We start from the raw sequence: 13683 nt of genomic DNA on the forward strand, positions 1-13683 counted from the left end.
CCATTGCATGTTTGAATACTCTTTTACAAATCCACCTATTGGTCCTCCAGGCTAAATGTCCAGTTGATGCGGTTGACGGCTCGGGGAGGACCGCTTTGCATCACGCCGGTAAGTGTCCCGGTCACTATCCAGTTCATCAGATGCGATTTAAAGTGCAGCACGGAGTGATTCATGAAAGTGCTGCGGCTTTTGCATCATCTCTTAATGAATTTGGGCTGCTCGATGAAGGAAACAAAAGAGAACGTCATTGGTGTAATCCTTCCACAATAACTTTGGAATGCTGATCATTTATTGCCAGTTTTATTTCATACGCAGCTCTCGGCGGGAAGATCCAGACTGTCCAGTTTCTGTGTGAACTGAAAAGCCCCATCAACCTTAAAGATACAGTACGTACCGTCTTGCATGGAATGAAATACCTCAGAAAGTATATGAGAAATGTTTCATATAAAGGCATGGGCTTCCGTGATGATGACTAATATGCTTGCATCACTTATATATAACATGTACTAATATATAGAGGGGTCCATGTACTGTGAGAACTGCACTCTCAAGCCGCAGACATGTGGTCTCTGTTGCAGTGGTGCTTACCGCGGTTGTGGTTTCATCCGATTGGATGGCGTTTAGTGCTTGTCTGTCTATGTTATTTACATTCCTAGCTACCATCATCCGCATGTGCACACAGGGCATTCTCACATGTCTTTCAATAAATACACATCAGATAACAAGGATGAGCTTTATCATTAAGAATCAACCACACTGTTTCACTATTTGGCACGTTTCAACGTACGGCCTTCAAACATCCCCCCAGCTCACAGTAAGAGGTTTGTTGTGCATTTAGCACATATAAGGCTAAGGTTAAAGGTCACACATGGGGTTAAGATCTGCCATTCCTGGAGATAAATACACTCATGCAGCTGCCAGGCTCTTAGCAATAAATCCCACAGAACTGTACACTCTCCCAGCTTTGCTAACTGTTGTGTTGTGCTTTTTCACATGGGTCTGGGATTTCTCTCACCACACAGTCACTGAACATACCATTCGTGTCTAAGTCCTTGTCCTGATGTCACTCCACATGAGTTATGCAGTATTTCTGTAGCTATCTAATGGTACTACTACTACTGCTGTTTCCCCAAAGGATGGCCACACCCCTCTGCTTCTGGCAGCCAGACGTGGCTACGCTGAGGTGTGCAGCGCTTTGCTGGACAGCGGTGCTGAAATCAGCATTTCTGACAACAGCGGCAGGTAGACAGCTAACATAATTGAGGACACAACAAGGACAAAACAAAAAATGTAGTGTAACAGCGACCATGTTGCAGGACTGCTCTCATGCTCGCCACGGAATCCAATGTGGTGCCCGTCATCGAGGTTCTGGTTGAGCACGGGGCGCTCCTAAGTGCGGTGGACGCACAAGGCCACGACGTCGCACACTATGCCAAAGTGTCTACCAGCTGTGAGGTCAAAGCCGCACTCAGCGCCGCCCTGACCAGGCAGCTCTCTGGTGAGACAAACACGCGCAGGATCAATAAAGCAATCAATAAAGATGACCACTTGTGTTGCAGAATAGTAGACTAGCCCTTTTTTAGTCTGACTACAGACTCAACACTGCCATCTGTTGGGGATATTATGTCATATCACCTTTTGGATGCATTATACCTTAGCTTTTTTTGTAATGATATTTTCCTATCACACACTTTGCAGATACCAAGTCTCCCAGAAATCCTGCGGTAAGAAACACAATTACAACTTTATTTGAATGCATTTTTCATGCCATTTTGGATCATTTGCAATAAAAGTGACTAATGACTAGATTAAGATTTGAGCCCCCTAACCCTCCCTGTCTCTCTCTTCAGTTGCCATTATTCACCCGCAGCCATGGAAGCTACCAAGCTAAATGTCACAGTCTAGCCTTTAGTCTGGTAGTTTACCTTTACTTTAGCGCAGTGCTACTGAATTATTATTATTATATTACAATTTTTTTTTCCTCCACAGAAATGTTTTCATGCGCCTCTGATTTTAAATGAATATGCATACAAGCATATTCAAGAGTCCCCTCCAAGGGGGCACGGCCCCACAATTAGAGAAGCACTGCTTTAGCTTAGGCTAGTTATCTACACAAAACACATTTTGATATACTGTATATACAATTATACACTATTAGACACTATTTGAGGAAACATGGTAGCACAAAACGCTTGGGTTGACTATAGGGGTGTTATTTTATGTATAGAGGACTCTAATAATGTTCATTCATTCATTCATTTTCTGCCGGTTTTTCCTCACGAGGGTTGTGGGGGGTGCTGGAGCCTATCCCAGCTGTCTTGGGGCGAGAGGCGGGGTACACCCTGGACTGGTCGCCGGCCAATCACAGGGCACATATAGACAAACAACCATTCACACTCACATTCATACCTATGGACAATTTGGAGTCGCTAATTAACCTAGCATGTTTTTGGAATGTGGGAGGAAACCGAAGTACCCGGAGAAAACCCACGCATGCACGGGGAGAACATGCAAACTCCACACAGAGTTGGCCGAGGGTGGAATTGAACTCAGGTCTCCTAGCTGTGAGCCACCAGTTGATATTAAGCGCTAACCACTTGTGCACTGTGCAGCACTGAAAGTGGAACATTCATTCATTCATTCATTCATTTTCTACCGCTTTTTCCTCACAAGGGTTGCGGGGGTGCTGGAGCCTATCCCAGCTGGGGTACACCCTGGACTGGTCGCCAGCCAATGACAGGGCACATATAGACAAACAACCATTCACACTCACATTTATACCTATGGACAATTTGGAGTCGCCAATTAACCTAGCATGTTTTTGGAATGTGGGAGGAAACCGGAGTACCCGGAGAAAACCCATGCATGCACGGGGAGAACATGCAAACTCCACACAGAGATGGCCGAGGGTGGAATTGAACCCTGGTCTCCTAGCTGTGAGGTCCGCGGTTTGAATCATAACAGCTTTATTGATATGATCACCACATGTTTCCATATGAACCGTCTTCTGTGCTGAGAGTTGTGATTAGAGGACAATTCTTCGCCCTCAATGATCGAATCTCCTTGAACTAACCACCACTGAATCCACTTCTCTCTTCGCTCTCTGCCGACACCCCCTCTCCTCCTTCTTCTTTCCCCCCCATCCTTTATAGCATGATGAAGTAGCTAACCTAGGCGATGAACAGATCACAACTCCCAAAAAACGAAAAGCACCTCCACCTCCTATTAGCCCACTGCAGGTACTGTAAATGCATGTCTTCTGTTTATGTCCTCGCTTGTGTCCATGTGCTGCACTCTGTCATATTAATACACGTTTAGCAAAATTATATTCATTTTAGTCAAGACGAGCTTTAGGGGAATTTTGTGGTTTGGATTTGTTTCCCGTACAAGTAAAATTATAACTTACTTTCAACTTTGTCCTGTCCTGCAGAAGTCTGGTCCTTCTTCACCTTCACTGTCTGTGACGCCTTCATCCAATAAAAGTGACACTCCAAAGAGGTTCAACTGTAAGGTAAGGAGCAAAACATGACAGAATCATACGGCGAAATCAGCTATTTGGTGTAATTTAGAAACTATTGTTCCCATAGGAAATAATGTTAAAGTACTGCAAGACTGATAGAAGTACATATATGGCATTAAGTCTATATGCATAATGTACAAATAGCCTTTTACTATCTTTTCCTCCACTCCCACTCCCACGTTCTCGCCACCCCCTTTGACTCCCTCCCCCCTTTGTTCTCGTGTGAAAGGAGGATGAAGTTGAAGAGGAGTTTGAGCGGCTGCACAACAACCAGACAAGCATGTTGCTGGACACATCGGAGAACTCGAGGAACGCGGCGGTCTGTCCTGAACCGGATCCCAAGGTGATTAAGGCAACACAACATTGGTGTATTATAGAAAATGTTGTTTATTCAGTCAGTATTTTTTTATGTGTTTACATTAAGTAAAATGTTCTAATTTGTGTTCGTAGCAACGTAAAAAATATATATAAAATGCTCATCATATTTCATTTATATAAGTTTAAAACCAAGTTTAGTGCCAAGCGACATCTGTTATGAGCTAAGCTGGTTCAGCATTCTTGGAGGTCTAACCAAACCTTACATGTCAGGACCTGTTTTTTTTTTTCCACTGGCTTCTGAGTGGTCCGGAGTTCATGCCTGCTCCAGTGTCTTTGTACAGGATGGTATAATGACGATAATATGCATTGCAGGTTGAGCCCAGCTTTACAGTGCCATCATATTCCGCTCTTGTTTCGGCCCTGCAAGCCAAGATCACCGCTCTGACTTTAGAAAACCAGCAGCTGGCCAGCAAATTTAAGGTAAACACTTTTCCACTGCATGGTGCCGACTTGGCTCAGCTATACATGCCTCGGTTTATGGCGGGCGGAAACAGAATTAGTCACGGAAGTACTCCTTCATGAATGTACTGTCATGAATTATTACATTAAAAAAACTACAAATGTATCAAATAATCCTGATGTAGCTTGGTAGCGCCATTGAGAGATTTTTTGAATAGATTAGAGTTATCACAGCTGCTCTGGGAAACGACCTCTATGTTCTTTTACGTCTGTGGTGTTCAAGTACGATAATCCCTCATTTATCACACTTAATTGATTTCAGACTTCACCGTGATAAGTGAATTTCCACAAAGTTGGATTCCTTTTGGTAGTTAGAGTATAGAAAAAAATGATTATGACCTTTTAAATATGTTTTTTACATTATTATAGTAGACCAGGGTTCAATTCCACCCTCGGGCATCTCTGTGTGGAGTTTGCATGTTCCGGGTACTCCGGTTTCCTCCCACATTCCAAAAAATATGCTAGGTTAATTAGCGACTCCAAATTGTCTATAGGTATGAATGTGAGTGTGAATGGTTGTTTGTCTATATGTGCCCTGTGATTGGCTGGCCACCAGTCCAGGGTGTACCCCGCCTCTCGCCCGAAGACAGCTGGGATAGGCTCCAGCACCCCCCGCGACCCTCGTGAGGAAAAAGCGGCAGAAAATGAATGAATGAAGGAACATTATTAGAGTCCTCTATACATAAAATAACACCCCTATAGTCACCTTACTCGTACTGCCCAACATAGTAAACATAATAAGAGTCATTTCATCCATGAATAGGGCGGCACGGCGGTTGAGTGGTTAGCGCACAGACCTCACAGCTAGGAGACCAGGGTTCAATGCCACCCTCGGCCATCTCTGTGTGGAGTTTGCATGTTCTCCCTGTGCATGCGTGGGTTTTCTCCGGGTACTCTGGTTTCCTCCCACATTCCAAAAACATGCTAGGTTAATTAGCGACTCCAAATTGTCCATAGGTATGAATGTGAGTGTGAATGGTTGTTTGTCTATATGTGCCCTGTGATTGGCCAGCAATCAGTCCAGGGTGTACCCCGCCCCTCTCGCCCCAAGTGGTCAAGTCTGGTGCTTGTGTGTCGCACTGAACATTATAAGATGACTGACACCTAGTGGCCAGTGTATCAAAGCGTCTATTGAAGGTCTCTATTTGTAATTTACATGAAACTTGAAAAAAGCTGACTTTAGATGGAAATTAAATTAAATGTGGTTCTTTGTGATTAATAATAGGCTATTTCTTGTACACAGAAACATCCGTCTCTCCAAGGAACCGAGGAGCTGAAGGACACCAGCCGTCCCGACAGCATGGCCTCCAACTCCTCCTTCCATTCCATACAGGATGAATTAGAGCTAGCCACCGCCGTACCTTTCGCCGCCCACGCAGCGCGGGAGGACGCACTGTTGGAGGAAGAAGCGATAGGGGGGAGCCATGAGGAGATCCGCCTGTTACGACAAGCGCTCGAGAACGTCCAAGTGAAGCTGCTGGAAACCAGAAAGGAAAACCGCTCGCTTCAGGCTCAGTTGAAACCTGAGCGGAGCGGAGAACGAGGGGAGGATGACGGAAGGGCAAAAGGAAGGGAAGAAGAGTTGATCGAGAGCCTGGCGGAGCTTCAGGCCAAGCTCACCGACACGCAGGAGAGATATCACCACGCTGTTGAGGAGGTGGAGGAGCTGAGAGCGCACGCGACGGGAATGGGAGGTCCTGGAACATCCTTGTTGGAGCAGGAGGTGAAACAGCTGAGGGTGCAGCTTATGCATGTGGGCTCCGAGCACGAGGAGGCTGCGCAACGAGTCAGAGAGATGGAGGAGGCGCTAAGGAGGGTGGAGGAGGAGAGACGGAACGCGAGGGAGAAGGAGGAGAGGACTGCTGAGATGGAGGAGCTATACAAGGAAGCGCAGGAGGAGATTATCATGCTCCAGGTCGGGAATTGCATTATTTATTACACACTTTTATGGAATTCTAAATTCAGTCATAATTGAATTAATCTAGGATTAATCAATGAATGCATTGATCTGTGTTGGCTAGGAGGCTCTGCAAGGAACCGTACCGGTGGAGGCCGCCGCCAAGGACTTTGAGGAAATGAAGACTGAACTCAACGAGATCATTTGTGGCCTCCAGCGCCGCCTAATGGAGCTGTCACACTCCTACAGCGAAACCAGAGCGCAGCTCGGCGCCGCGCAGAAGCAGCTGGCCGACGGCAGCCAGCCGACATCGCCTCCCTCACAAGAGGAGGAGGAGATGATGATGATGAAGAGCAGGCTGGAGGAGCTACATACGCTGGTGGTCGACATCGAAAAAAAGCACTCCGAAGCTCTGGAGGAGATCTCACAGCTGAGACTGGAAGCCGAGGTTCAAGCGCAGAGCTCCATCGCCCTTGCCGACCACACGCAGGTGATGTCATCTCTTGGGAATGCCATTAAAGAGCTGGAGGCCCAATCGGAAGTCCTTAAGGAGCAGCTCCACCAAAAAACCTTGCAACTGGACACTCTGCAGAAGAGGTGAGCGCTACCAGAGAAACCAAGAGAGAAAAAAAAAAGAACTGCGTGTAACCATGTTCTTGTTGTTGGCCTCAAGACTGGAGAAGCATGCCACATTGGAAGACTCCGTTTCTGAGGAGGAGCACAAGAAAATGCGAGAGCAGCTGGAAGGCGAGGTGAACCACCTGACGCAACTCCTCCAGGAGGCCCTCAGGAAGCAGGATGAGATGGCGCTGGAGGCTGCTGATGCCTGGCAGAAGGTGAGGGGCCGGTGCGGGAACATAAGGGTGCTCCTCAAGATGTTCTCACAAATGCGGAAGCGTGTAAGAATTAAGATCCAGTAGTGTGGTGTTTTTACTGCCATCCAGTGGTAGCAGAAGCACATTGCAGGCATTGGTGAAAATTCATTCATTCATTTTCTACCGCTTTTTCCTCACGGTGGGTGCTGGAGCCTATCCCAGCTGTCTTGGGGCGAGAGGCAGGGTACACCCTGGACTGGTGGCCAGCCAATCACAGGACACATATAGACAAACAACCATTCACACTCACATTCATACCTGCAAATTCAACATGCAAACTCCACACAGAGATGGCCGAGGGTGGCATTGAACCCTGGTCTCCTAGGTGTGAGGTCTGCGCACTCAACCGCCGTGCCGCCCTATTCATGGATGAAATGACTCTTATTATGTTTACTATGTTGGGCAGTATGAGTAAGGTGACTATAGGGGTGTTATTTTATGTATAGAGGACTCTAATAATGTTCATTCATTCATTCATTTTCTGCCGCTTTTTCCTCACGAGGGTCGCGGGGGTGCTGGAGCCTATCCCAGCTGTTTTGGGGCGAGAGGCGGGGTACACCCTGGACTGGTCGCCGGCCAATCACAGGGCACATATAGACAAACAACCATTCACACTCACATTCATACCTATTTGGAGTCGCTAATTAACCTAGCATGTTTTTGGAATGTGGGAGGAAACCGGAGTACCCGGAGAAAACCCACGCATGCACGGGGAGAACATGCAAACTCCACACAGAGATGGCCGAGGGTGGAATTTAACCGTGGGCTCCTAGCTGTTAGGTCCACACGCTAACCACTCGACCGCCGTGCCGCCATTTGGTGAAAATCTTTTCTTTAAAAAAAAATCTGTCCAAAAAAAGGCGCGGGACAATCGAGCAGAGCGCGAGGCCCTGCAGGAGCAGCTGACGTCAACGGAGAAAGACAACCAGAGCCTGACGTCCAGGTTAGCCGAGTCCCAGGATGCGGTGTGTCAGCTCAAACAGCTGGTGGAGAACCACGTGGCCTCTGAACGAGAGAAGAACAAGCGGGTCAGTCCCTTGTCGCTTCGATTAAAAAAAGGCTCCTCTCTGCAGGACCAAAGTAAGACCAAACACATCTCCTTCTTCCTTCACCAGATAGACGATCTGTCGCGAGAAGTCGGAAAACTGAAGGATGCCTTAAACAGCCTATCGCAGCTCTCCTACAGCTCAGGCTCGCCATCCAAAAGGCAGCAGCAGAACCAGCAACTGGAGATCATGCAGCAGCAAGTCAAACAACTGCAGTACCAACTCGCAGTAAGATTTACCTTTTTTTGTAGTTTTTGACCTTGTAAGCTTTAAAAGATACTTGTTTTGTTCATTATAGGAGGCAAAGAAACAGCACCATGAAATCGTGTCAGTCTACAGGATGCATCTCCTCTACGCTGTCCAGGTACTAAGTCAGGGGTCTCAAACTCAATTTACCTGGGGGCCACTGGAGCTAGGGTCTGGGCAAGACTGGGCCGCATCAGGTTTTCCAAAAAAACATTCCACTGTTCTCAAATATCTTAATTTTTATTTTTCCGCACAAAATAAGATGAAAAATAAATAAACAAATCAAGAATAAAGAAAATCAATCAATCAGTAGTAAATAAATATAATAATAATAATAAAACGGCAAATAATAAAAACTTAAGAAACCACATATAGTTGGTGAGTAGACAAATTATTTTTTTCAGATTAAAATTAACAAAGCAATATTAGAGCCCTGTAGACATGACAAAACACGACTATAGTCACATTTATACTTTTTTTTATTTACAACATATTGCGCAACTGCAGGGTCTTGAGACACATGCTAACTCGCAAACTAGAGAGCTAGCGACCTAAACGGTAGCCTTCAAGTTATTTCCTTTAAACTTAAATAGCCAAAAACTTACCACTTCCACACGGATAGGGAGGATAACTATTAACAGTTATTTAACCTTTAACATGAACATTAATCAAACGGAATATTTTTTTCTGGGTACATGATACCATACAGCATCCATATCAAGGCGGGGGCCTCAAACTAGTGTCCTGCGGGCCACGTGTTTGAGACCCCTGTACTAAGTTGTCTCACCTTGTTTACCCAACATCCACTTCTAGTTTATAGTCCCATTGCTTCACCTTTGCTTTTCACTTTAGGGTCAGATGGACGAGGACGTCCAGAAAGCCTTGAAGCAGATCTTGATGATGTGCAAGATGCCAAGTCAAACCAAGGATGCCTGCTGATGCCAATAGACACACTGAAGTAAACTGCTGCCATTAAGTTGCAAGGTTGCAACATCCTACCACCCACACACCCACCCACCCACCGTGCCTCAAGACGAACCTGGACTCATGTAGAGGACCCCGGGGAACCTTCAAGGGGAAACCAGCCCATCAAGATTACATTGAGGACATCATGCTGTTACATTGTGTATAAAAGGGTGCTGGCATTTTGTCACTGTTTCATTTCTCATGTTAGTTGTGACTAAATTATTTTTATTTGTGCCATGATAGCAATGCATGGGATCTTGGCCATATTTGCATGTTTTTGTTTTTTTTGTCGCCATACTAAAAATGTATTTTTGTCCAAGTTACTGTAACCTATTGAGCAACTTATGTTCCAATGCTTTTGTCCTCCATTTTAACGATGCACTATGTTGGTCTACTGACACCTTAACTTGTTATTATTATTATAATTCACATTTCCTGACTCACTTAGGAGGTTTGCATAATTTGGTATATCATGTTCAGTGTTTGCAGCACTTTTATGTGTTCCCCTCCTCTTTTGCCTTAGTAGTACTGTGCCAAGAGCCATAAGTCACACTTAAAAGTGACTGTTTTTTTGTTTTTTTTTTTACTAAATCTGCCTGATTCAACCACATCCATTTCTCATGTTTTGCTCAGGAAACATGTTTTAAGTGAATTTGATGCAAAATCATTTTCTGAATATTTTTTTTTCTCCTGTGCATGTGGTCTTGCTGGACTTTTCAAATAGTTAGCATTTTAAAAAGGATATAACTATTTTTGTTGTTGTTTTCTGTGTTAATACCAGCAGTTTTGTGAAGATGTAAAATTGCAATTTTACCCTCACTAATAAAACATAAAAAAAACGATTTTGTCTATGTTCTATTTTATTCTTAAATACCCGTGTATAATTCAAATGAGCCGAGTCACAACTACCAACTGTTTTAAAAGTCACAGTTACTGCTATCACGGCTGTGAAGTTGTTTTGCCGCACAATGACCACTAGATGTCCTCGTTTCACATGGTATGGCCTACATACAGTGCATTATTTGGTTTGAAGCTATAGTTTGCTATCTTGGACAGTATATAACCAAAAAGTAGGCTTCTAGAACGGAAAGGGTGTACACGTTTTGGAGGATAGCTTGAAAATAATCAATCAATCAGACATGTATGTCTGTTGTATACTGAAATGTATATAATGGCATTAATTTTATATTTTAAACGTTGTTATATTTATGGTAAAGTATTACGTTGTAATTACAAAACAGCCGCCAGCAAAAAAACAGGCTGCTCTTTGCTGATTGGGCAACAGTTTCTCCGCTACAGCTAGCCAATCAAACAGCAGCACCAATGGTATAAATACACTGCTCCAAGCTGATGCTAGCATCACTTCGCTGCTCGATCTTATAGATTCTACTCTCTACCTTCTTACTTTAAGTATGTCTGGACGAGGCAAAACCGGCGGAAAGGCCAGAGCTAAGGCCAAGACCAGGTCTTCACGTGCTGGGCTGCAGTTTCCAGTGGGTCGTGTCCACAGACTGCTTCGCAAAGGCAACTATGGCGAGCGTATCGGTGCCGGTGCCCCCGTCTACCTCGCTGCCGTGCTGGAGTATCTGACCGCTGAGATTCTGGAGTTGGCCGGAAATGCAGCCCGCGACAACAAGAAGACTAGAATAATCCCTCGCCACTTGCAGCTCGCCGTACGTAATGATGAAGAACTCAATAAACTCCTTGGAGGAGTGACCATCGCTCAAGGCGGCGTCTTGCCGAATATCCAGGCAGTTCTGCTGCCCAAGAAGACCGAGAAGCCTGCCAAGAAGTAAGACTGAACACCGGAAGGACCCAAAAACGGCTCTTTTAAGAGCCACACACTTTTCCTCTAAAGAGAACGATCATCCTATGAACAACATTAAACCACAAAATTCGACTGCTGTAATACAAAATACATTGTTGCTCAGGCAGACGCCATACAAGATAGGGAAGTCTCTGGTTTCCCGGAGAGAACTTTGCATTGACAGTGACGTCACTATATTGAATTACCCCTTGAACAAATTTTGTTCCTTTACATCTCGCTAGCCTACTAAAATAGCAATTTATTCCCCTTATCTGGTTGCACAACAGCTAGGATAAACAAACACAAAGACGATGAACACACTCAAATAGAACCATGTAACAATGCAGTTATTCTTGTATATCTTGTATGCTAAATGAAGGCACAGCACTGATGACGTCACAACAACAGTCCTCTCTCACGTCCGCAGTGATGTCAGTGAAAGACGAGCTACGGAAGTGTTGTTTTGTAAGCTAGTTAAAAATGCCTGAAAGAGGCAAGGGAGTCAGCGGTTTGGGGAAAGGAGGTGCCAAGTATCAGCATTAGCATGTCCTAAAGCACCCAAACTGGTCCACATCAACTTTAACATTGTCATAGACATGCTTATATTTATGTATTATATTTGTGAAACACTTAGTAATGTTCAAAATATGTGTATATATATATATATATTTATTTATTAGCGTGTCCACGTATGTAGTCTTATGTAGTGTATCTTGTCTATTATGCGAAGCTCCTCCCACCAGTCCTCTCTCACGTCCGCAGTCACGTAATAAATGTTGGCTGCCGGAGTCAAGAAAGTCACATTTCTCAAAGTGGCTCGCAATTGCACCAAACAAAGATGTCAGGACGAGGCAAAGGCGGCAAAGGTTTAGGGAAAGGGGGCGCCAAGCGTCACCGTAAAGTTCTTCGTGATAACATCCAGGGCATTACCAAGCCCGCCATTCGCCGTCTGGCTCGTCGCGGAGGAGTCAAGCGTATTTCCGGCTTGATTTACGAGGAGACCCGCGGTGTGCTGAAGGTGTTCCTGGAGAACGTTATTCGTGATGCAGTCACCTACACCGAGCACGCTAAAAGGAAGACTGTGACCGCCATGGATGTAGTCTACGCACTCAAGAGACAAGGACGTACTCTGTATGGCTTCGGTGGATAGACTACTACACTCACAACTCTCCCAAAACGGCCTTTTTAAGGGCCACTCAACACTTCTATGAGCTTATATTCCAAGTTCATATTTGAATACACAATATATATACCAATATAAGGCTAACATGAATGCTCACCTAGCAGAAAAACGCCAGAAATCCATGCAGTGGTACACACGTGGCCTGACCATATGCAAGCCTGGCAGCCCTCACCAGTGGCCGCCATGACGCCACGACTGTCGTAAAACTGTCGTAAATTTAAATGATACGTGTGTGAAATTAATGAGTATAATAACACTGAAATGGTATAGCAAACAGTGGCATTAACCCTTGAGCATTGTATATGGAAAAATAACATACGGGTTTCACAAACCAATCCAGTAATATTGTATGTTAATCTCCACTAGTAAGCGTCATTGGTATTTGTCAGGGAGGGCATCCGGAATTTAAAGGGCTCAAGACAAATATAGATAACCAGGAAAAGCCGAAAGAAACAAAATATACAGCATTTTTTTCTAATTCTGCTAACAAATAAACACAAAACCAACAGAATCTAACCCTTTAAAATGTCTACATCCACGTCTGTCCTGTCTTCACTATGAATTCCTCACAATGCGTCTGGTCTTCCTCAGGTCCTTTCCTCCTCTGGTGCTCCTGACAGAGAGGTTGCTTTGCTGCCATCCTCCCTGACACCTTTGGGCACTAAAGAGGGACACACACAAAATATGTATAAAAAATGTATAATTACATTATCATATGTCAACAAAAAGTTGCTCTCCATCATGGAGAATTTAACATCTGAGTGGTCTACTGATATGACACACACCTTGTGCGAAGTGCAGCTTCATGGCAGGGCTTGGTACTCCTGTACTGCATCCATCCACACACCAGCTCGTGCACGATCATTACATACAATAAAAAAATCAGCACGGTGGGATCCATGAAGATAGATGAGATTATTCATAAAAACGGTTAAAAGAGCACGATAAGTCCTGCCGTCACCCGTGTGGCCGTGCACTCTACCATGCAACCATGAGAACAGGCATTAAGTGTTCTATTTTACCTGAATGACTGAACTGATGAGTGAGTTGCAGACATTAAGCGACATTCGCGGATGTTGCCTTAGAGACAAGACTGTTGCTAGGGACAGGATGTTGTCGTCACCTTCTTCAAAGAAAGAAAGGTCCATGGTCAATTTAGAGAGAGAGAGGGTGTGACAACAGTATCATTGTGCCCATTGAAGTACTTGAAATAATTTGGATTATTATTAAAATTGACTTAATTGGTGAAGTTAATTCAGTAGAGTATCATTTGGGAAATATTCATTTTCTAATTCATTTATCCTCA

The 13683-nt window shown here is 44.6% G+C and overlaps 3 protein-coding genes and 1 long non-coding RNA gene across 7 annotated transcripts in view; 3 read left to right on the plus strand and 1 right to left on the minus strand.

Annotated features, from left to right (window-relative positions):
- The window catches only part of rai14 (retinoic acid induced 14), a 28155-nt gene extending 17919 nt beyond the window's left edge, over positions 1 to 10236 (plus strand). The window contains exons 6-21 of one of the 4 annotated variants that reach the window (XM_058059510.1): positions 51 to 108; positions 316 to 386; positions 1136 to 1242; positions 1317 to 1498; positions 1699 to 1724; positions 3153 to 3239; positions 3431 to 3511; positions 3750 to 3863; positions 4211 to 4318; positions 5583 to 6272; positions 6379 to 6851; positions 6928 to 7090; positions 7990 to 8157; positions 8245 to 8403; positions 8474 to 8539; positions 9274 to 10236. In XM_058059510.1, coding sequence (XP_057915493.1) covers positions 51 to 108; positions 316 to 386; positions 1136 to 1242; positions 1317 to 1498; positions 1699 to 1724; positions 3153 to 3239; positions 3431 to 3511; positions 3750 to 3863; positions 4211 to 4318; positions 5583 to 6272; positions 6379 to 6851; positions 6928 to 7090; positions 7990 to 8157; positions 8245 to 8403; positions 8474 to 8539; positions 9274 to 9360 — 2640 coding nt within the window. In that variant the 3' untranslated portion in view covers positions 9361 to 10236. The remainder of the gene's footprint in view (positions 1 to 50; positions 109 to 315; positions 387 to 1135; positions 1243 to 1316; positions 1499 to 1698; positions 1725 to 3152; positions 3240 to 3430; positions 3512 to 3749; positions 3864 to 4210; positions 4319 to 5582; positions 6273 to 6378; positions 6852 to 6927; positions 7091 to 7989; positions 8158 to 8244; positions 8404 to 8473; positions 8540 to 9273) is intronic. The other 3 variants (XM_058059502.1, XM_058059519.1, XM_058059529.1) reach the window with 3 other exon arrangements.
- Positions 64 to 12883, minus strand: LOC131108539 (uncharacterized). The gene is made up of 3 exons (XR_009120481.1): positions 12475 to 12883; positions 3407 to 3504; positions 64 to 1495 (listed from the first exon to the last, which is right to left on the minus strand). It is a non-coding gene; the product is annotated as an uncharacterized LOC131108539 (long non-coding RNA).
- On the plus strand, positions 10763 to 11772 carry LOC131108526 (histone H2A-like). The gene has a single exon (XM_058059541.1). The coding sequence runs from the start codon at positions 10800 to 10802 to the stop codon at positions 11181 to 11183; it is 384 nt and encodes a 127-aa protein (XP_057915524.1). The 5' UTR covers positions 10763 to 10799; the 3' UTR covers positions 11184 to 11772.
- On the plus strand, positions 11935 to 13239 carry LOC131108532 (histone H4). The gene has a single exon (XM_058059553.1). The coding sequence runs from the start codon at positions 12033 to 12035 to the stop codon at positions 12342 to 12344; it is 312 nt and encodes a 103-aa protein (XP_057915536.1). The 5' UTR covers positions 11935 to 12032; the 3' UTR covers positions 12345 to 13239.
- The last annotated feature ends 444 nt before the right edge of the window (positions 13240 to 13683 follow it).

This window comes from Doryrhamphus excisus, chromosome 2 (genome assembly GCF_030265055.1).
Source record: "Doryrhamphus excisus isolate RoL2022-K1 chromosome 2, RoL_Dexc_1.0, whole genome shotgun sequence".
Taxonomy (NCBI): Eukaryota; Metazoa; Chordata; class Actinopteri; order Syngnathiformes; family Syngnathidae; genus Doryrhamphus; species Doryrhamphus excisus.

Coding starts and splice junctions, on each gene's coding strand:
- LOC131108526 (XM_058059541.1), top strand. CDS start 10,800: ATGTCTGGACGAGGCAAAACCGGCGGAAAGGCCAGAGCTAAGGCCAAG.
- LOC131108532 (XM_058059553.1), top strand. CDS start 12,033: ATGTCAGGACGAGGCAAAGGCGGCAAAGGTTTAGGGAAAGGGGGCGCC.